The 22925-nt window shown below is 36.7% G+C and overlaps 3 protein-coding genes across 4 annotated transcripts in view; 1 reads left to right on the forward strand and 2 right to left on the reverse strand.

Annotated features, from left to right (window-relative positions):
• Positions 1-5385, reverse strand: part of Ctps (CTP synthase) — a 32178-nt gene extending 26793 nt beyond the window's left edge. The window contains exons 1-2 of the mRNA XM_089632634.1: positions 5095-5385; positions 4407-4577 (exon numbers count right to left, since the gene is read on the reverse strand). Of these exons, the coding sequence (XP_089488760.1) occupies positions 4407-4577; positions 5095-5290 (367 nt within the window). The 5' untranslated portion in view covers positions 5291-5385. The remainder of the gene's footprint in view (positions 1-4406; positions 4578-5094) is intronic.
• A 1821-nt stretch (positions 5386-7206) lies between these two features.
• Positions 7207-8024, forward strand: snRNP-U1-C (small ribonucleoprotein particle U1 subunit C). Its single transcript, XM_089632937.1, has one exon. It carries the CDS (start codon positions 7332-7334, stop codon positions 7878-7880), a length of 549 nt encoding a protein of 182 aa, XP_089489063.1. The 5' UTR covers positions 7207-7331; the 3' UTR covers positions 7881-8024.
• Positions 8025-10525: 2501 nt separating this feature from the next.
• gukh (NHS actin remodeling regulator GUK-holder) overlaps positions 10526-22925 on the reverse strand; it is a 356083-nt gene continuing 343683 nt past the window's right edge. For both annotated transcript variants that reach the window (XM_089632635.1, XM_089632636.1), the window contains exons 4-7: positions 22354-22559; positions 21618-21839; positions 18073-20843; positions 10526-12963 (exon numbers count right to left, since the gene is read on the reverse strand). In XM_089632635.1, the coding sequence (XP_089488761.1) occupies positions 11009-12963; positions 18073-20843; positions 21618-21839; positions 22354-22559 (5154 nt within the window). In that variant the 3' untranslated portion in view covers positions 10526-11008. The remainder of the gene's footprint in view (positions 12964-18072; positions 20844-21617; positions 21840-22353; positions 22560-22925) is intronic.

Below are 22925 nucleotides of genomic sequence, written 5' to 3' on the forward strand. Positions count from 1 at the left end.
CCGTAACACTGCAGAAAGGATTGTTTTATTTTCTACTAGCTGTACCCCGCCAAGCGTTGCTGTGGCTCAGTCTATTTGGGTAGTTAGAGAAACAATAAGAGCTCGTTGCTTTTGCAACAGATGGCACTGTTTTTCAAAAACGCATGTTTTTACTCATCACAGGTGTCATCTATACAGGGTGTATCGGCACGTACCCGACAAACTTTAACCAGCTATTCCTTAGCACATTTGGAGTAAAAAATGTTATGGGCACTTTGCTGTCCGGTAGCATTTTTTTTTCAACTAAAAACAAAAAAAAATAAAAATTTCCACACTACATCACTGTCATTGGCATTGGTTTTCGTGTTCAACAGCTGTTATAAGCAAGTATGTCGAAGAGCGTCTTCGCTCTTTCGGACACACTAAATAATAATAGTTAAAAATGAGACGAATGGTGCCGTGCCATTTCGTTGTGATTGTTAAAGCGCGCCAATATAGGTACACACGTACATTATTCAACAAATTCGAATAAAATATTGCCAGATGGGTTTTCAAACTTTGACAAAGGATAAAACAGTGGTGACATGTGGTGAAAATATGAATAATAAATTTTTTATTAAAAAAATACGTTACCGGACGGCTAAGTGCACATAAGATTTTTTACTTCAAATATGCTAAGGAATAGCTGGTTAAAGTTTGTCGGGTACGTGCCGATACACCCTGTATATATAAAAACACGAGTATTTCAATGCAACCAGTGAAGAACTTTCAGAGGATTAAGATTTTGAACAAACGAAGATTAACATTTTAATTTATATAGATTAATCATTTGCATCAATCTAGAAGTGTATTGCATATGTCTACATGCCCAAAAGTAAGCAAGATTTTTCCTTTCTTTTAGTGAAATTGAGCAAACATTTTCAAATATCTAAAATCTTTCTTGAACAAATAATAATCAATCTCGTTGACCTAGGATTCTAAACGTCTTAAGTGAACTGGCGACATCAGGTTTTTTCATATCACTTCTTGGGATTATCCTGTAACTGTTTGCACTGTAAATACTATTAAGTACCAAAAATAGTAAGATTAAAAAATTCGTTGAAAAGATAAGCAACTAGGCTAGAATCATATTATTTATTTATTTATTCAAACCATAGACATATGAATATTAGTAGACCTGCCCTAAGTGATTAAAAGCGTATTATTCCCCACTCCCCATACCGGTTCCATTGGAGCCGGCTGGGCTCGCGTATGGCTTCCCGTGAATCTTGAGAATGTGACGTCATCATTCTTGTTCGAACTAGCGTCGAGCTATGGTCGAGGCATTTTATGAAATAACACGGCAAAATAGTGGCTTGTGATATGAAAACTTGTAAAAATATATGTGAAAAAGAGAATAAACCCAATTGTCGTATTACATTCCATATGTAAGCATCATTTTAAGCTTATTCACGTCGTATAATATGAATCAGTTGTAGAAACATATACTATCACATCGAGCCAACATTTGTCGAATGTAGCGATTCTCAAGTGTGCGCATCGTTGTTACTGGGAAGTAAATTATGAACACTTATAAAAGTGTCTTAACTAAATACGTAAACAAAATATTCGACTCTGAAAATAGAAGAAATTTTTTTTTGCCGAATTTGGACTTCGCAAATTTGTTCATAACGTGGCGAGTAATTTGCGCTCCCATGTAAAAATGTCTATTCATTCAAAAGCAGATTTTACTTTTAAGAACTAAATGGTGATATTATAATGCGAGATGCCTATATACTGTCAGATTGATTTATTGACGAATCACAGTCAGCTTTACCCCCTTCGTTCTTCAACAGTTGATTTTACCCCTCACCTTTAATTTCTAGTCTATATATTCATATGTCTGTGATTCAAACCTTCAAGGTTTTTACATGTATACATCGTTGTATGTAAGTTGTTGAAGAATACAATAAAAAGTGTATAGTAAAGGGTTTTCCAATAAGAGGCGTTATTTTGAATAGCCCGCTATTTCGGTAGATGTTACTTTTGAAGCTGTCATTTTTTGACATGTAGAAACTACGCCATTAATAAAAATGGAACGATACACGCTTCAACAACGCATTGAAATTATTAAAATTCACTTGAGTGAATCAAATGCAAATCATCTTGAGTGATTTGTCAACAAGCAAAATTGTCGCATCTGGGGCTCGGAAAACCCAAGAGTTATTGTTGAAAAGTCTCTATATCCTCAACGTGTGACCGTTTGTGCGGTTTATGGTCCGGCGGAGTCATTGGACCTTACTTTTTCGAAAATGAGGCTGGAGCAACAGTTACGGTGAATGGATTGCGCCATTGTGCGAGAGATGATTAATGATTTTTTATGGCCGGAATTGGATGGTATTGATCTGGACAACGTTTAATTTCAACACTCGGCGCTACGTGCCACACAAGCAACGAAACCATTGATCTTTTACGATTGGATATCAAAATAACACCTCTTATTGGAAAACCCTGTACATAACATAATGAACTGAGCGATATAAGCAGGAACAATGCAAGTTATCACAGAAAGTTCTGTTGTACAAAGGAGTTCAATAGTCTATATTCGTTTGTTCAAAATCTTAAATCTCCGAAAGTTCTTCATCGATTGCTTTGAAATTTTGACACAACGTTAAATAGATGTCACCTGTGACAGGTAAAAACATGATTTTTTTTAATAACAACACCTTTTGTTGGACGTTAAAGTAAAATACGCTATTGTTTCTCTATTTGCACAGACAGATTGAGCCACAACAACGCGTGACGTGGTACAGCTAGTTGTATATAAGAACAAGAGTACAAAATAATAACTAACTACGAAAGTAGTTACAGAGCAATGTGTAGTAACATGGTTGATATTTATAAAAATAAACATTAACAGTTTCTTGTAAAGCGTGTTTGTAACCAACAAACCTTTATTACGCCAGATTGGGTGTTTTACAGAATTAATACAGCGATGAAAGATATAAAGAAAGTTGTACAAAGGAGATTGATAAGTGAATTATAGTAATATAGTAAGTATCATTATATATTTATGTGGTACTTGTATGTATATTTTATATGGCACTTGTATGTATATATTATGTGGAACTTGTGTGTCTATATTATGTGGTACTTGTATGTATATTTTATATGGCACTTGTATGTATATATTATGTGGTAATTGTATGTGTATATTATATGGAACTTGTGTGTATATATTATGTGGTACTTGTATGTTTATTGCACATCAGTGAGACAATTATTGCTATCCATCAGAATTTTACAACAATGATATCCGTAGGCATTGTTGGATACCTCATAAATGAAAATAAATATCTTTTATAAGCAAGAACTGATACATATTTCAAGAACAAGTAAGAATGGAAATTTATGAAGAAACTAGGTGAGATTAGCAGAAAAACTAGTGATGGAACTAGGTTAGGAGAGTCTTACAGTAATTTGATTTTATGAAGACAATACCTAAATTAACTAATTAACTAAAAAAAAATCTTGGATATCACCACCCGAGTAAGTCTATAACTCTTGACAGGCCAAGATGCCAAACAAAACGTCTGTAACCAAGTGGGTAAAAAAAAGTCATGGGTTGCCAGCAATGAAAAATCATTTGAATTCATGTACCAGTTTTTTAGAGTACAAATACAATTCCAAAACGAATTTTGCTCGTAAACTGAGGTTCCACCGAGAATCTTGATTTGGAACCAAAAATACATTCAATTTATACTAAACCCAATCATTTATAATATTAATATGGTAAATATTTAACTAACCACCGCACTTTTAGGCACACATTGTGGAAATTATACTTCGTTTCAACTTAATTACTACAAGAAACAACTATTTGAATGCACAAAACAGGTTATTGGGTTCTAAGTTTGGGTTATTCATATAATTTGTGCGTATTTAGATTGAAACGAAACTTTCGCAAATTATTACTATATACTAACAAATAACACCAACAAGTTGGCAGAAAATCATTGGTAATTATTCGAGATTGCTGGCCATGGATAATAGGAAATATTTTTAAAAGCGAATTTTCATTTTACGTAATTAAAAAATAAAATGCTAAAATTAAAAATTTCCCAAATGCAGTCAGTTTGTTTTTATTGTAATTAAGGTGAATCAAAAGGTTTTATTAAAAAAATATTTCGTATTATCCGTGGCCAGCGATCCCGAATATTTACCAAATCGTTTTACAAGGAAATTTTGAACTTTTAATAAAAATGAAACTTTAATGCATCTTTTACCATCTCCCAGACATAAATAGTTGTTTCTTGTAGTATTTACGTTGAATTGTAATTACGATAATAATTAAATAAATTGTGCCTGGTTAGTGCAGCGGTTAGGTAAATATTAACCTTAATTTGGTGCTCAGTTACACATTACATTACAAACCAATGTTTATTTACCTTGTACAGTCTTGCCTAAGTAATCCCCTTTGCGTTCCCTGCTGATAACTTGTTGATAGATTTTCCCCGTGGTGATGTTGTTGTCATGATGGAGAGTGACGTCCAGGAACCTTTCGTAGTTTCCCAAATCCAAGTCCACTTCCCCCCCATCATCTAAAACGTAAACTTCACCTGAAAACAAACAACAAAAACATTAAAATCAATCAAATTGTTTTTGGTGTAACGCTAAAAATAGTTGCGCGAACGCAATTATTACAATTAGAATCGTACGATTCGGTAGATTTGGAGCGTCATATAAAATCACATGTCACAAGGATTTTCGCTACTTTGCCATGTTATCATCGAATCTACGAAAATAAGCACATTTGTTGGCATTATGTCAGTGGTTTTTGGATATTGGCAGGAATGCTGAAAGAAACTCCCATTCCAAACACACGTTCTGGATTATTTTTTCGAAATAATTCTCATAATATAAAATAATTAAATTACACTCTCATATTTGACATTGACAGCTTGATATTAATAACCTAACTGCTGAGTATGGCGTCACAAAAACACATGGCCGAGAGGAAAATAACTGACTTCTTGCCAATGAGGAACCAATATAATACAGTTGCTGGTAAAAAATGTGTAACAGAAAGAGATATGTTATATTGCGTGATATTTTTTGTATAAGAAAATTACTTACCGTGCTCGTAAGGTGAAAATGTGCCTGCGTCGATGTTAATATAAGGGTCGATTTTGATGGATGTAACACTTATTCCACAGTTTTTTAGTATAGTTCCGAAGGAACTAGCTATGACGCCTTTCCCTATGCCACTAATAACACCGCCAGTAACTAAAATGTATTTCATATTGGATATTTTACTGGCGAGGGCGCACATTTCGCGGGGGATAAAAACCTATTGCGTTTGAAACACGAAACACGAAAATGCGACCGTGTCAGAGCAGCGTACTAGTCGCACAACAGAAAAAAACTATCTTCTATCCTTTTTCACAATTTCCTTCTCTCATTCGTCTATTTGCCAACAATTATCCCTTCCCGCCTAAGAACAGCGAGACCAACTTACAGAAAAAAGCTTGGGACTTACGTCAATTTTTGGATACTTTCCACGTGAGTAGTTTGTTTATGCTTTCCACAATGCAAACGAAATATTGAACCGATTTATATTAGACTCGGCCACACTTCCTCTTCAGAGCGGTGCGCGGTACTATAAATAAAGCGGTACCACGGTCACTCCAGGCCGCCGCGCAGAAAAGTAAAGTCCGAAAGTAAGGTGTCAGTTTACAGCGCAGTCCATTGTGAGACTTTTCTGCGCGGCGGCCTGGAGTGGCGCATGGTACCGTCGCTCCGAAGTGTGGCAGAGCCTTTTGATTGAAAAATTGCGTTTTTAGAACAAGATTACCGACATCGCAAAATTTTCACTAAAATCTGCAACACTTTTTAATTTCAGTTATAATACAATACATAGACCATCTCAATTTGAAAATTTGCTCATATTAACCTAAATATTATCCCTTGTATACAGAGAGAGCTAGAAAAGTCGGGAGGCATATTAATATAACGTTAGAGGAAAAATGACCTACTGTCCAAATAATAATAATTTGGGGGGCTTCAATCCACTCAACCAATGGCCTTAATCGTATCAATCAAAGTTATAAAAAATATGAAAACATATTTGTTAAAAATATTTTGCGTTTAACACCCCGCCCCTATTATATATATATATATATATATATATATATATATATATATATCATAAGAGTAATGTAAAAAAGTAAAATTAAAAAATAAAATCAAAAATCAAAAAGAAAATATAAGACATAAAAAAAACACAAACTCTTAAACAAAAACAATGTCAAAACGAAATATAGTGGAAACTAGACACTCCACCATGCAAGAAGGAAAAATATAATACTAGGACAATTACAAAACTTTTGTAAGATAAACAGAGCTATGTAGGTTCTATAGTTAAATTATATTATATTTGATATTCTTCTTTCTGAAATAAATTGGGTAATGACTTGTTTATATTTGGTGAATGATGTGTTGAATATATAACAACATCTTTATAGTCATTACCCATATTTTGTATACGGCGAACCGGGGTATAGAATTGAAATTCTTTGTTGGAGTTATCACAATAGAACGGTAGATAATGCCTCGATGTTGGTTTGCGAGGTATATGTAAAGAAATCAAGTATAATAGTTCAGGGCTGTCAATTATTGAATTTATGATTTTATATAAACATTTTAGGTCATTAACTATTCTACGTTCAGATAATTTTAATAAATTGAGTTGACATAGTAGATAATCATGGTTGACGCATTCCCTTGTACTACCCATTCTGAAATTAATAAATACTAGGATTTTTTTTTGAATTTTTTCTATCATGAGCGTAACTAGGTGCTCACACTGTCGAGTTGTTATTCAATTTGACTCCTAACCAATGACATACAAATTTTTATAGGTTTGAATATTTTTAAATTGGCTGCAAATTCTTATAACAAAACCCAACATTTTATTTTGTCCTCGATATGCCATAATAAATTTTTATATCAGTAACTTTGCCGCAACTAGTCTCTCGTCTACGCGTCTGCGGGCACCCCTTGGAGGAAATGGGCGCCCTAATAGCGACTGGAAAGATATGTAGGCCATGGATGGAGCGACGATGTTTTTGTTTGACGAAAATATATATTTTTTAAATTGGTAGAATCAAGGCTCTAGAAAGATACTTTACTTTTCATACTGGCAATACAAATACATAATTTATTGTTCAGTGACGACAACTTGATGGAGTGAAAACGTCTAAAAATCCTAATTTTTCTATGGTGGAAGTTGACGGATGTTTTTGTGCGTTTTGGATACATTTCCTAACCAAACATAAGTTTTGTATAAATAAATAATTTGTTGGTATTTAAACATGCCTAAGTACTATTGTGATTATTGCGATACTTATCTGACGCACGATTCTCCCAGTGTGCGAAAGACTCACTGTACCGGTCGTAAGCACAAAGACAATGTCAAATTCTACTATCAGAAATGGATGGAAGAACAGGCGCAGCATTTGATTGATGCGACGACGGCCGCCTTCAAAGCGGGGAAGATTGCACAGAATCCATTTGCGAGTGCTAAAGGAGGTGCAGCCATTCCTCCGCCTTCTAACCTTGGAAGCTTGGGTCCACCCCAGAGACCAGGAGGTCAGCAAGGAGCCCCACCAGGTATGCTCCCGCCGCCAGGGATGGGCCCTGGTCCTATGCCTCCCATGATGATGGGTCCCCATGGTCCAATGCCGCCTATGATGGGTATGAGGCCTCCTCCGATGATGGGACAAATGGGCCAAATGGGTCAAATGGGACAAATGGGTCAGATGGGACAAATGGGGCCAATGGGACCTATGATGGGACCGATGGGACCCATGGGTCCGATGCGACCACAGATGATGAATGGACCTCCGATAAAGAATTCTTAGTAACTCTTCATAAAAATGTGAAAACAATTATTTTAGTTAAGGACTTAAATTACAGTGCAAGTGTGAGATATTTTATCAAATAACTTTTAACGTTAAGATCTACTTCTAATATAAATATGTAATTAAACGACATTTTATATGTTCCATGATTCTTTTATTACCGAAATGGTAAATATACAGAAAATAGTGACACATTTTATTTTAAAAACATTTTGTACTAGGTAGATAATAATGAAAACTAAATATTCCAGTTTCCGGAAATGGAAAATAATCCATTTTAAAACTATTCATCTATTAAAAAAACAATATATCTTTCAATTATCAACCAAAATATGTGTGGAAAGAAGGAGAGATTAGCTAAAAACACATCTCCTGAACATTTCATTTTTTTCCGTATGCTTCTCGGGTACAGCTATTAAAATGCACGATTTTCCATTTCATTATCAGTAAAATAATACTTCTCATCATTATCTTACTGATACAAATGTTTTTAAAATAAAATGTACGTGTCCCTATTTTCTGTACCTCCTAAAATGTTATCTCTTTCAATACTGGCCTTTTCAACGCAATCTATCCTGCCACATGGCATTTTTTGACACAAGCATAAATTAACTGCTCAGACATGATTACATTTTGGTGAAACATTTTTGTATCACATCTGTTACATTCGCAAACGTGGATAGCCGCCAATGTTTCACATGTGCTACATTCATAAACGGGAATAGCTTCCGATGTAACATATGTGCAACATTCACAAACGGGGATAGCCGCCGATGTAACACATGTGCTACATTCACAAACGGAGATGGCTGCCGATGTATCACATGTGCTACATCCACATAAATAAGGATAATATTGTTTGAAATTTTCGCCTCCTCCCAAATACTGATTTAATTCAGAGACTTGTTACCAATATTACTATTTTCTATCTTTCCATTGTGCGAGAAAACACTGCTTTTGTTCAATAAATATGCTGTTTTATTAAGGGGGTATTTCACTACCCCCTTAATCACTTATCTACAGGATAATGTATATTTTTGATTGATTTATATATAAAGTTCGAGTTTAGTATTATTTGGTACTCGTACCTATGTATAGTGGTTATATTATCTATGGCCTAGCGCAATGTGTTAAGTGTAATTTACAAGAATACTCAAGGTTAATAAAATGTAATGCAACAAAATGAATGTTCGCCTGTTATCCATTCTAGATGAAATAAGTTAAGTAAATTTCCCACGAAAAATCTACAAAGTAATCTTGTTAAATGCTTTACAAAACACCGTAATTAACCACTGGATGTCTGTGCTAGACCGTTGGTATATATTTATTATGTATTATTAGATAAGGTAGCCGAGTTTTCTACCTAGCTGTACCCTTCCACGTGTTGCTGTGGCTCGGTCTGTCTGTGTAGATAGAGAATCAATAACGCGTGTTGCTTTTACGTCCAACGGATGGCGCTGTTTTTACCTGCCACAGGTGACATCTATAAAATATAGGTAGATAAAAAGACACATTCAAATGCAACATTGTGTCAACATTTCAAAGCCATCAGAGAAGAACTTTCAGAGACTAGATATGAATCGTATAATTTCTATACCCGCTATATCCGATCCGATTTTTTGACAAAATGATCTGAGTATGACATCTTGTTCACATTTTTGCGAGCAACAAGAGGAGCCTAAAATTGAGTTTCAAAACCCTCCTTATCACGACCAAAAACCATGTTAAAACTGCGAGTGAGAAACCAAATCCGCTATATCATACAGAAAGTTATTATCAAAACCCGCTATATCGGATTCAACCAATCACAAGCAGTTATTTTGCCAAAATACAATATGGCCGCTGCTCTGACGCCACGCTCGTGTGTCAAAATGATCTACGCGTGTGTTTCTAAACCCGCCATGTTGGCTCAGTTGACTTTCAAAAGCCTCTATATCACGAAGTGAGTATCAAAATCCGCTTTATCCATTTTATTTATCGAAATTACTTAATTATTGCTAGACATATATAGAAAAATAAATGCTTTTCGAAATTTTATTACTCCAATTCATTATATAAAAAATTGTAATGCAATTACTTATGTACGCTAGACATGTGACAGTTTTTTGTGGTTTTCTCCAAATCAATGAAAGTTGATATAGCGGGTATAGAAATTACACGACTCATATGAGGTATCCTATGGATAAGCTATCAAGAGGATGGTGAAATACCCCCTAAAATATTAAGAAGTATAAAAATATATTTCACCTTTTTCAAGAACTGGAATTTTTTTCTCATGCTATTAATTATCCAGAATATTGGTTTAACATTCTCCATAAGTGACTTAGCTCGCCAAAAAATTGAAGTTGACGAAATAGCTCCCAAAATACACACCAGCGATGACACAAACCATTTTTAATTGAATTATTCTTACAAATCATGTACCCAATACAAACCTTTCTTGAATTCTTATACATTTTTATTTTGTCCACTGAAGTCATCTTCAACATCTTTCGAAAGATTCTCGATCAAAGCATTTTTCATTCAGAAATAATTGGACACATTATTTCAGTCTTGCAATAAGTTTGATTAAAGAAATTATATCAGGATAATTAAAAACAGGGAATGTAATATATTAATTCACTTTAATAAATTAAAAGCTGCACTGTAATAAAAAAAAACAGGCTTAACTTAATCAATAAATAATTCATAAAAATACAAAAGAAGTGTATTTCTTGTCAGTCTGGGATAGCCAAATAGATTATATAATAAGTCATCATATTATAATATGTATTGGTCCCAGAAAAATATGTAATACTTATTAAATAAAATAAGAACTGGATAAGTTACTGCACCATTAAAATGTTTAATCGATACAAAACAAATAATACGAATGCAGATTAGACTAGAACGCTAGACTCTTATTCTATAAATTTATTAAAAATCTACAGCCTCTAATGCGAACCGTACAAAATGTTTAAAAGCCAAAATGACAGTTCAACCGCGAAGTTGGCGCACCTTGCTTAAAATATATACGTAACCTTAATCTAACCAGTCGGGTTCACCAACGATCAATACTTATTAGAATTTGCTGATTTTCGAAATCGAAAAGCTTTATTTACACCGCTGACGAATTTCCTTAAGTTTCATCATAACGCAGTTTCTAAAGTTGGCGGAGATGGGCACTTAACATGCTCATTGTTTGGAGGAATAGTCACCGTATTATCAGATACATTGGATTGCCTGAACTGGCTGGAAGTGGGAGACGAGCTGAAGTTAGCCAGACCGGAAGATTCTTGGGATAAAAATTGAGCTTTTTGAGCTTGCAACATCTCCGCTCTGGAAGCTTTTGGCTGATTGTATTTACTTTGCGGTTGTCCAAAAGAGTTTAAGGCTTGCTGCTCTAATTTTGTAAAATTATTCTCCTGAGTTGCCAGGAAAATATTATCTTTCATGGGGGAAATTCTGCTAGCGCTTCCTAAATAATTAATAGAATCCGTTTGTTCCGGTTGGACATTTTCTCTGATTGCGGGAATGAGGCTTCGTCGGGCACCAGTTGTTGGTCGGGATTCTGTATTTCTGAAAGAGGATTTATTTTCTAATATTTTATTAGAGAAATCAGTCTCGAGTTGTCGGTGATCTTTGAGATTAGAGCCATTTGGACTTTCTTCTTCGTCAAATGCTTCCGGGATTGGGGAAGATAATACGTCAGATCTGGGACTGGAGAACCGCCACTGGGTTTTAGGAGATAACAATATCTTAGGTGTAACTTTATGTTCCTTGATTAGGACATTAGTTCGCAGTGGGGAGCTGGGGGCAGGGTTGTTTGTTCGCATTATTCGCCTGTGAGTGTATGTTTTAGGAGATCCACTGAGGTCGAGGATATTGATGTTTGAAGAGTTGGGATTTTGCTGCTGAGGACCTGGTTCTCTTGATAATTTAAGTCTTTCTACAGCGGATACTTTGGCCGGTTGCCTGTAAGTGGATTGAACATTAAGTTTTACACCGTGTTGTAAAAGCAGCTTCTTAAAATCTAATCGGGATGTTTGAGGGGGAGGACCGTGCCGGTCTGCACATGTCCAGTTCTGCCTCGTTCCATCTTGCCGAGGAGAACCTGACTCTTGCGCTCTAAGGGCCTCTGCAGTGAGGATGTTCTCCTGCAAGTTGGGAGACCAGCTGTGCCTCATGCGAGCGTCACTAAGATAACCAGTCTCCGGCATTTTAACAGGAGTGATACGGCCCGTGATAGAACTCTCTGAACTTCCCGGAGACAAACTGGTCACTGAGAGAGCCGGAGACCCGGCTCTGTCTAGTGGTGGACTCTTAATGTTCATCTTCTTTTTACTTTTATGAATAACGGCGTATAACTCTTCATTAGACATGGTTGATTTTACGGGAGACGTCACTTGACTTCCAGAAATGATTGATTCTTCTACAGCACTAGTGTTACGAGTGGGTGTTGAAGATTGGAATCTACCAGTACTTCTGGGGTCAATGGGGGACATTTTAAGAGATTCGCTATCTCGGGCAATCATGTTCACCCTGCCGATTGAAAGATCTTGCCGGTTTTCAATGGGAAGGAAAGAGTTATCCATGCCCGGTCTAGTATTGTAGTTTTGAGGCACAATGCCGTGACTTTTTAAAAGATCTTCCGGCTTTTGTAACTGAAGTACAGGAGTTCTAAGTTGGTTATAGTAAGGTTGCTGCATGGGTTGACCTGTGGGAGGGACTGCAGGAGGTTGTACGTGTTGACCCGCTTGTACTGAAGTCGGGGGGAAATTATTAGCATAGGAATAAAGGCCCCTGGTTATGTCGGGAGTAACGGAGCGTTGGAATGTTTTAGCGTCTGACGTCAACAAGGCATCGGACTTCTTGGGCTGCAGAGTCCAGTAAGCGTTGCCTTGCGGGAGGGAAGGCGTGTTCTTCTGCATGTCGTCTTGACTGTAAACCCGTCCACTGGGATTGGTGTGTGGACTTCTCTGTGCAAGTTGATCACTATTCAGGCCGGAGTGTTGGCTCGCTAGCTGATTAACTTGAAGAGGTAGATAAACTGGATGTCCAGGAGAGTTTTGATGCACTCGGTCAGCCGATGAATGTCGATAGTCTGGAAAATATCATAATGGGTAAATTAACACAGCCCGAGGTAGTGGAAATTATAAAAAATATATATTTTAAATGCTTTTCTATGATGCAAAATATAATCTTTCTTTAAATAAGAAAATTGCTAACACTAATAAATATATCTTTCCATTAAGCAACTAGGCATTCTTTCATGCCTAACCTCATGCCTACTTCTTTGGAATTGGATCCAATATTCCAAATAATGTAAAAGCAAGCGTATGTTCATAATGCGCTCATAATTTAGAATCAGCTTTACGAATAGGAGCATTAAATTCTACTCATATTTAAGCAAGGGCTATAAAAATGTATGACTGCGTAGAAGCCAATTTAATAACAAAATAATGTTTTTATTCAACAAAAATTTAAGATTTACAAACAGCTAGAACTTCTTAGTCAAAAATATATAGAATAACTTGTCGAATTAATATTCCTTATACTTATAGTAGCAATAAGAAACACGTAATAACATGGTTATCAATTAAAAGTGTATTTACAGAACATAGACAGTGAAAAGGCAGAATGGAATAAATCTCTCCTACGATTTTGTTGTTAGCTTAAAAATATCACAGCGAGGCGTACAAAAATTACCCGGCAGAATTAAGTTTTTAAATGCTTTTTACGATAAGCCAAAAGGAGCTATTAAACACGCCCTGTGTCTATTTTTTTACCCCAAGGACTAAAATCACCATCACTCATTTTTTTCTTCTTAGAATACCACTTTGTGGTTTAACATTACATAATTTTATGCAAGTACATTAAATGCATATAAACCACAGAAATCAATATGCGTCAAGCACATAAAGACAAATGAGATTTCAAATCTATCAATAAATTAGTGTACAATTAATAATGAAGTGATTTTTTTACCTCTTTAAACCAAAACAATGGTAATACCACAGACATAGGAATTAATAGACGAGAAGATAATGGCGAGGGGTAAAATCAACTGTTGAAGAACGAAGGGAGTGAAGCTGACTGTGATTCGTCAATAAATCAATCTGACAGTAAATAGGCATCTCGCATTATAATATCACCATTTACTTCTTAAAAGTAAAATCTGCTTTTGAATGAATAGACATTTTTACATGGGAGCGCAAATTACTCGCCACGTTATGAACAAATTTGCGAAGTCCAAATTCGGCAAAAAAATTGGGTTCTATTTTCAGAGTCGAATATTTCGTTTAAGTATTTAGTTAAGACACTTTTATAAATGTTCATAATTTACTTCCCAGCAACCAACCAGCTTTGTGTTTCGCGTCCAGACGTTTCTCGATGTGATAGTAACAACTGATTCATATTATACGATGTGAATATGCTTAAAATAAAGTAAAATAATGCTTATATATGGAATGTAATACGACAATTGGGTTTATTCTCTTTTTCACATCTATTTTTACAAGTTTTCATAGTACAAGTCAACATTTTGCCGTGTTATTTCGTAAAATGAACCGATGATGCCTCGACCATAGTTCGCACAAGAATGATGACGTCACGTTTTCAAATTTCACTTGAGGCCATACGCGAGCACAGCCGGCTCCAATGGAACCGGTATGGGGAGTGGGGATAATACGCTTTTAATCACTTAGGGCAGGTCTACTAATATTCATATGTCTATGGGTAATACATAATATGTATGTATTAACTTTATAATAAGTAAGAGCATAGAAAATTTTGTGACTACCGTGTTTTTTAGCAAATATACAGAAAATAAGGACACGCTCAATGTGCAGTAGTTAGGTTTAGTTAAAAAATAAATTTATAAAATTAGCCTAAATAATCAATTTTTTAACGAAATATCTTCTAAAATGCATTATTTTAGCTTTCCAAAAAAAAAATACGTACCTCTGATAATTATCTAACCTATACAAAGTGTTTTTAAAATAAAATGAGCGTATTAAGCGTGTCCCTATTTTCTGTATACTTACCATTTTTTCTCGCGTAAAACATTGCCATTTTCCCTTTTCACCGTAGATATTAAATAAAAAACAAAATGATAAATAAAATAATGTAAAAAATACTACCTTGTTGCCGTGCAGTGGGTTGTTTGGTTATAGTTAGGAGTGGAGATGTTGAATTGTGATAATCATTATCTGCGACAAACATTGCAGGGAGCGTGCCAACACTTGGGAACACAATATTGGCAGGGAATGTTAGGGAATAAGGTTGCCAAACTTTAAATTAATAACTCCCAACGAACCCTTGTTACAAAAATGGAAACTTGAATGTTTTCATTACGAATCAATCACCAATTAGCGTTTTAAAAATGGGTTTTGTAAAGTTAAATAATGAAGGTGAGAAAAGAGCTAGGAGGGTTATTTAAATCAAAGTGAATATTACATTTTTATTGACCCTAGTTGCCAGATCTAAAAGTTTTTATTGAGTTCTTGTTTTACTACCTAGCCTAATTTGAGTTTCAACAATTTATAAAATTTCAAAAAATGCATCTTCAAAAGCATCAATGTTCGATTTAAAGCTTTTTACAAACGCCAACAGAAATCCCACTTAACCTTAAATAATTTATCCCCTCAGATCTCTGGCATATTGACCCGTTATATTTCTTAAATATGCCGCCAGAAAGTCTGAGAATTTGTGTGTATTTTCACTTCTCAATATAATCTAATAAATGGGATATTTCTGAAGGTGTCCTAAAATTAAAAACCGTTTTTGAAAGGTGATGAAATACGCTTCCAAATTTTATTATTAAAAATAAATACAATTTTTGAAAATTAAAATTTTGAAATCAAACACAAAAAAGTGATAAAAATGGCTCACCTTACGTTTTTTCATCTAAACACTGAACTAAATTAACTGATAACAAATATTGTATTAGAAAAATGTATTATTATAAACATTACTGCCACCTCACTTTTGGTGATTTCATATAAAAATAATTAGTAAAAATTCACAAAGTTTCACAATTTTTTATCAAATTGCGGTCGGAACCACTGGTTACATAGAGGTGTACATTTTAACTTCTATATTTGAATGTAAAGCTTGGTATTTTTTTCTTTCTAGCACTGTTTAGTTCATATTTCTAACTATGACAGTGGGAGAGACACTATTCCAAAAAGCAAACAAATTGACTCTAAGCTGTTGGTTCCCAAAACTGAATAAATTAGCCTAAGGAGTTTGTAAATAATTTAATAATAAATCACTATGATAGAATAAAAGATGGCAACCCTATGTAAGCGAAGTGAGAGGGGAGTGGGGGTGTCACCAGGTAGAGGTAGCAGGTGCACAAGCATTTGCCAACATGCTACAGGGGTGCATGAAATAAAATAAAATACAAACGTGGACATCAAATGTGTAATCTATTTTGCACACAATTACATTAGCAATGATTATCAATTAAATCTAGTGTTACAACACGCACACAAAACACGAAAATGAAACATAAAAACCATGCACTTACAAATCATAGCAATGAGCTGTTGATATGGACTAAATGCTGAACAAAAGAAATCATGCATCTGAGACTTAATCTTCCTTAGCTGGTGCAACCGTGCTGCTATATACAACAATTTATTCATGTGTAAGTGCATTGCAAAGGAACATTAATCCCGTTGATTGTCAATTATTGTCATTTTAGACTATACAAATATCATTATTGTGAAAATATATTATGAAAATTGTAAATACGTATATCTCTTTTTGTGTAAAAATTTAATTTTAAATAAATTCGTCATGATAATTTAATAGTTTATGATAAAATTTAATATGTATTTACAGTTTTCATCTGAAAAAAAAACACTGGTAAGTTATAATATTGCTTTTGGGATGATAGTTTGCTTCAACCCACGGCAACTTTATAAAATACTTTTTTTTATAAATACATATTATGTACACACACGATAGATACAAAGATATTATAATACTATAGACAATATTCCAAAAGTCACAAGCCCAATAGATACAGATTGCACTGAGGATCCCGGGTTAGGCTGCGTATAACCAGGAGAAATTTGCCGTGTAGACGAGCCACGAATTATGAAAAAGAAACGAAGCAACCACAAGCGGCGTTTGCTTCGTTCCTTTCCCATAATTTGTGACCCGGCTCGCGGTAAATTTCTCCTGTTTATATGCAGCATTATATGTTAAATTTTGTGAGCTATTAATGGTAGGCATTATTGGCACCTGGCAGAGTGATGATGACCCAAAAACCACAACAAAACCCAAACCAATATTCAATAATGTATGTACAAGAGATGTCGGAAGAATCAGTTGAATGGTTACCAGATTTCTGTATCGAAATGACTAGTGACAGAAAGCACCCGGGCTCGGTGACTAAAACCATCATTAGGCATTGTGACTTTATTTGGAGTGGTGACATAAGGATAAGGAGTCGGTCTCAGGTCTTCCTCTTCAAAGTCAGAATCCATCTCATCTTCGGTCACTACTTCAGGTACATTCTGCACTTTGATCAGAGTTCTAGGTCGGCTATAGAGCGGGGTGTTCAACGGACTTAACGAGAGCTCCGTCAACTTGCTTTCAAAGTCATCTCTAAAGCTTCCTAAATTATCACATTTATCCAAATCATCTCTAAATCTAAACTTAATGTTATTGAGTTCACTATGGTACAGCATCTTATCACACAACTTGGGTGAAACGGTGGCTGGATAATTAATCTTGTTTCGTAATAAATCAGCTGCAATTTCTGATTCAATTAGTTCTATGGATTTTGTGTTGGTTTTGGAGAGGCCAAAACTTTCAACATTCAATAGCCTTTTGATTGGCATCATCGGCGAGTTGGCCATTTTATAACTGTCACTTCGCTTCACTTTCCTAACACTAGAACTATCTTTACTGTCGTTTAGCAAGTTGATAACTACTTTAGAAAATCCTGTCAACTTTGTATTGGAAACCACATTATCACTATTGCTATTTTTGGAGCCGAACAATTTGAGGATCTCTACACTTTTGGAACCGTGCTTAGATTTAGATTTGTCAGGAAGGTTAGGAGGTAAGGAGGTGGGTCGAGAGGAAGTTATTTTCATATTATTAGACACACAGTAGTTATGGCAAGATTTTGAATGAACATTTGTACACAAACACCCTGGTATTCTTGAAATTGATTGTCCATTTTGAACCTTACCTGGGTCATTATCTTTTATGGGTGAAAGACTGATTCCTTCCGCATCTTGCATATTAACATAAGCCCCTTTGGCCACTGCCCGGGGGGACATGGGCCGAACGAGGTTGGGAGTGACTATATTGGAGGGCGGAAGCCTCACTACTTCGGAGGTCGGAGAGAGGTTGTTGGATGCCGCGTTAGGAGCCCTGATCACCAACTTGCCCAACTGTGGAGATAATGGTCGTGAGGTGGCGCTCAGTGGTAAGCTTCTATGTTTGTTTTGAGTGTCTCGCTGCACTGAAGAGTTCCTTTGATCTGTTGTGTTCTTCAAAACATCCAATGTGGATGCACTCGAAGATGAAGCTGCATTTGGAGAATCTGTAACATCTATTGAAGATCCATCAGTGATGTCTTTGACAAATGGGCCCGGTTCAAAAGTAGTATGTGCCCCCTTGCGTCTCCGCAAGCTGTCCGAGGAGTAGATAACTTTTCCATCAGAGTCCAGAGTTACCCTTGCTCCGTGGCGTCTAAACGTCTCTGCTGCACTTTCCGCATTTCCTTCAGTGTTTTCATTGGACAAATTGGCATCTTCAGTCGATATGTTGGACGGTAATTCATTGAGCGATACATATTCTGTTTCATGCAGTTTACCAGATAATACTGTTTGGAGATTTCTTTTAACAACATCATTAGAATAATACACTCCGCCAGTATTTTTAATGTTAACCTTTTGATTGTTATTTCTAACATCTGCGATAGTAACATATTCACCATTATCGGCGTAAAGTGACTCGCCAACGTGGGAATCTTTACTAGATTTCTTTAGTTTTTGTGGAAACACATCCTTTAATTTACACATAAGATTATTGAGCGGCATAAAACTAGACTTTCGGTTCTCCGTGTTCTTTTGTGATTCGGGTCTCTTAGAAGTTTGTTTCTTGGCTTTATATTTCTTGGATAAAATATTTGTTAAAATGGAATGTTTTGCTTCTGGGGTTTCACTTTCTTCTTCAGTTATGAACAATTTGACAGGTTCAATATTCTTGATTGTTATATCTGAAACATTGTCATTGAAAACTATTGTGTCCAAGTCGGTTTCTTGAAGCGGGAGATCTAATCTGGGCCGGCTTGAAATACGCTGCTTAACATCGAGGTCATCCAGATCAGAAAGAGCCGGCTCTTTGGGTTTAAAGGTTGACATCTCTACCTTTTTCGGAGGCCTCTCCACAACCTCTGGGGATTCCTGGATAGAACTCTTAATACTTTCATCGTCAGAATTGTGAGGAGTGATGACGCACATTGATGGTATTCTTGAGCTGTTTATTGTAGTTTTTACTCTAATTCTTTCAATCCTATCAACCCCTTCTAGATCGGAAGATTCCGAGTAATCTAGTTCTGAGCCTCCGCATGATAGTTTCCCCCCGTGAGCACTGGACATGGAGTCATCAACCGGAGAGCTGGAAGTATTGTGCCCTGAGTCCGGAGACTCAGCTCCCGTGTTGTTCGGTGCAGGTACCTGAGTCTGATGCACCACAGCCACAACTGTTTCTTGAGCCCCACTCTCTTTAGACGGCAGACTTTTGTTCTGGTTTGAATCAGATACAAGCTGGATGCTGGTTTTTGGCAATGTATTTCTTTTAATAGTGTTCATTCTTTCCGAACTTAGAGCAATGTTTGCGGAGGAATGTTTATCAGTGGAACTAGCGGAACTGCTCCAACTCTTATTTAGTTTGGAGAGAGAACTCTTCCTCTCAGGAACTGTCGGACCGAGGACTAAGGATCTATCACTCCCTGCTGCTAGAAGAGTGGTGCAAACAGTTCCTGCTGAACTAGTGGTGGTGCTGGTGGAGCCCTTTCCAAACAACTCATATTCATTTTCCGCCGTCATATTAGTTTGGTTACTCGAGGAATTAGTGAATGTGTTTGTGGTATGCAACGGGGTGATGGGAAGACTTATTTCTTCTTCCTTCAAGGTTTTCAAACCCGAGTCCATATGGAAGGACGTGTAGTAACCTTCAGTATCGCAGGAGTATTCTGAGCTGGTTTCCATATCATCGTGTAGGTCGTGGATTATGTCTGGAGTCAGAGTACCTTCACTAGTCACGCTACCAGACCCCGATGTATTGAGGAATCTTCTTCTGCTAACAATGGAACTGGGCGGTCCGTGAGGAATGTTCAGGGAATTGCTGGAGGTTGCAGCTGAAGTAGAACTTCTGGGCGCAGCAGTGGTGGAAGTTATTTCAGATCCAATACTAGTTCTTCCTGATTCCGAGCTCTGCGACCAGTTGCCACTGGAAGAGTGCGGTTCTTCCTTGAGGGGCCCCGTGGTAGCCCCGGTGGTGGCAGCTCTCCTTCTGCGAGCCGCCGCGGTACTCTCCCTCAGTTTGACAGCCAGCGCTCCCGCAGGCACGGATATCGGCACGCCCATGCTCTTTTCTGACGAGGAATACGAATTATTTCTTTCGTGAGAAATCTTTCTATCCTGCTGTTTGGTTCCGTTCTTTCTTCTGCGCATCGTGACAGTTTCATAGATATTGACATCATCAATGTCTTGAACCGTCGGTGATTTGTTGCTGGCTTTGGGTTTGTCAGGTCGGGAATCTTTTCCGCTGTCGCTGGGGGAACGGTTGATGAGGCGGAGGCGACTGCGGCCCCATTCTTTGAGGGAGTTGAAGTGGGACTTCTTGGTGTTGATGTCGTAAGGACTCCTCTTGAGGAGATCGCTGGAGTGCGAGCGCAACACGGCTCCCGAGTCGGGGCTGCCCGCTTCCTGCGCGGGGCCCGGCAAGTCTCTGCATGAGGTAAACAAACACACCGAGCCGATTAGTAAGGAACTCTAATTACTATTATTAAGCCACTTTTCAGAACCCTACGGACATTGAATGAAATTGTAAAATAGTTGTAAGTCAACAACTTCAGTGGCTGTCACAGTTCAATCTGAAATTCTGAATGGTTTTACTAAATTTCCTTCTGAATTCAACGAACATAGAAATAAAAAAGAATCTATTCTTATAAATGTCTGTAGGGTGCTGAGGGCGTTAAGGCCTTTTTAAACATAAAAACACATCTGTACACTTCCTTCAGTGTGTATTGTCATGTACAAAGCAAGTGAATGCTTAGAAAACATTTAAAAAAATTTAGTAAAAGGAATCTGAAATAGCTCAAAACGTGCTGTAAAAGTTATGTTATGTTAAAACATAAATATGGATTATGAAGCAAACGCACCACTCATTTAGTGCAAAGCCTTTAAATAACGTGGTTTGTTCGCATCGATGCATGTTGTGAATTACAATTCTAATTCTGTGCAACTGATAACGAACATTTCGTCATAAAATTAAAAGTGATAGGAAACCAACACATGCTCAATAATATAATATTGATGGTTTTCGAAATATCCGAGGCTCGTCTATGTAATATATATTAATGCTAATTGTATTTAGCAAATGTAAAAATTCTGACAGTATTATTGATTGTGTGTGGGCTGCCATAGAATAAGTGTTAACGTCATCAGTTGGGCACAATTAGAAAGTCCACTAGTGAGACTAAGAAGCGTCTATGAAGCTTACCCCGCAATTGCATCTCTAATTTCTTTCTGATCTGTGCCGGTGATTGTATTTCGTCTTTTACCCCGAGGCTTGCGAGATCTGGTTCTTCGCTTCACGGTCTGCCCGTCCCCGTTTACCATTCTGTCGCAGCTAGTGTCCATGTGCAGGAGGGACCTCCGTGAGATGCACATGCGGTCGAACCCTCTACCAGACGTGTCGATCCGGATCATTTGCGGAGGGAATCTGGAATTGTCAACAAAATATCTGTAATTGCATCCCAATTCATCAAGTAGTGGTAGAAGTGGCTACCGTCTCGGTAACTTAGAAAACCGTTTGGGGGTTAGAATAAATTTCTGTAAAGCAGCAGAAGATAATCCTTCATAATATGTTACTTTATTACCCATTATTCACTTCAAACAACGGCCCCTGTTAACCGTCAATTGTCAGCATTTGGCCAAAATTTGATGACCGTTAACCAACTAAGACCAAACGGCGGACGGGTGTAGAGTCAACAGTTAACGGTCTGTTCCAACATTTGAGCACCCTTGATCTAATCCAATTATTATTATCATAGAAAAGGCCGATGTTAAAAAATTGAAAATAGTTTTAATTGTCAATTTTATGAAAATGTAAAATGTGACAAGTTTTGAAAGCTAGCTAAGTTGTCCATTATTCCACAAGCAATATCGTCAAGTTATTTGTAACACGGGAAAGTTTTTCTTTATTTAATAAATATGCAGATCCCTGTGTTACTAACTTGGCAGCGATGACGGAGAACTGCTCCTCAGGGCTGGGAAGCTTGTGGTCCAGGGGCTCGTCATCGTCGGAGCTGATGGCCCCCGAGCACTCCAGCTCGGCCATGGTCAGGTTGGCTGTGGTCCGGGAGGCCCCATCGGGCGCCGTGGTCTGCTCGCCCAGGGCTTCCGTGGAGGTCCATTTGCGTAGCTCCTCTATGGCAGCGGGCTGGAAGAAAATAAATTTATGATATTTTTTGGTTCTGTGACAAAACAGAATGTTGAAGAAAGGAAGATAATTTATGCATGTACATTTGCAGTATTCAGACTCTTTCTTAATTTGCATAGATTATTTAAATAACAATTTGGTTAAACTAATTACAATAAGAAACAACTATTTACGCCAGGGTCAGATGAAAAAATATACATTTAAATTCCAATTTCGTTAAAATTTATAAAACCATAATTTATAGTTTTCAGTTGACGCCATGTTGAAAGTTGTAAATGCAAGTAAAAGCACAACTGGTTGGAAATTTTTTGATGGTAGGTACTGCAAACCGACTGTTGCAAAATAATAATCTATGCATATTAGGTA

The sequence above is a fragment of the Hesperophylax consimilis genome, chromosome 6, assembly GCF_061612785.1.
Source record: "Hesperophylax consimilis isolate HC1 chromosome 6, BYU_Hcon_1.0, whole genome shotgun sequence".
Lineage (NCBI taxonomy): Eukaryota > Metazoa > Arthropoda > Insecta > Trichoptera > Limnephilidae > Hesperophylax > Hesperophylax consimilis.

Bases quoted from the DNA above. Each gene is read 5' to 3' on its own strand.
- snRNP-U1-C (XM_089632937.1), top strand. From the start codon at position 7,332: ATGCCTAAGTACTATTGTGATTATTGCGATACTTATCTGACGCACGAT.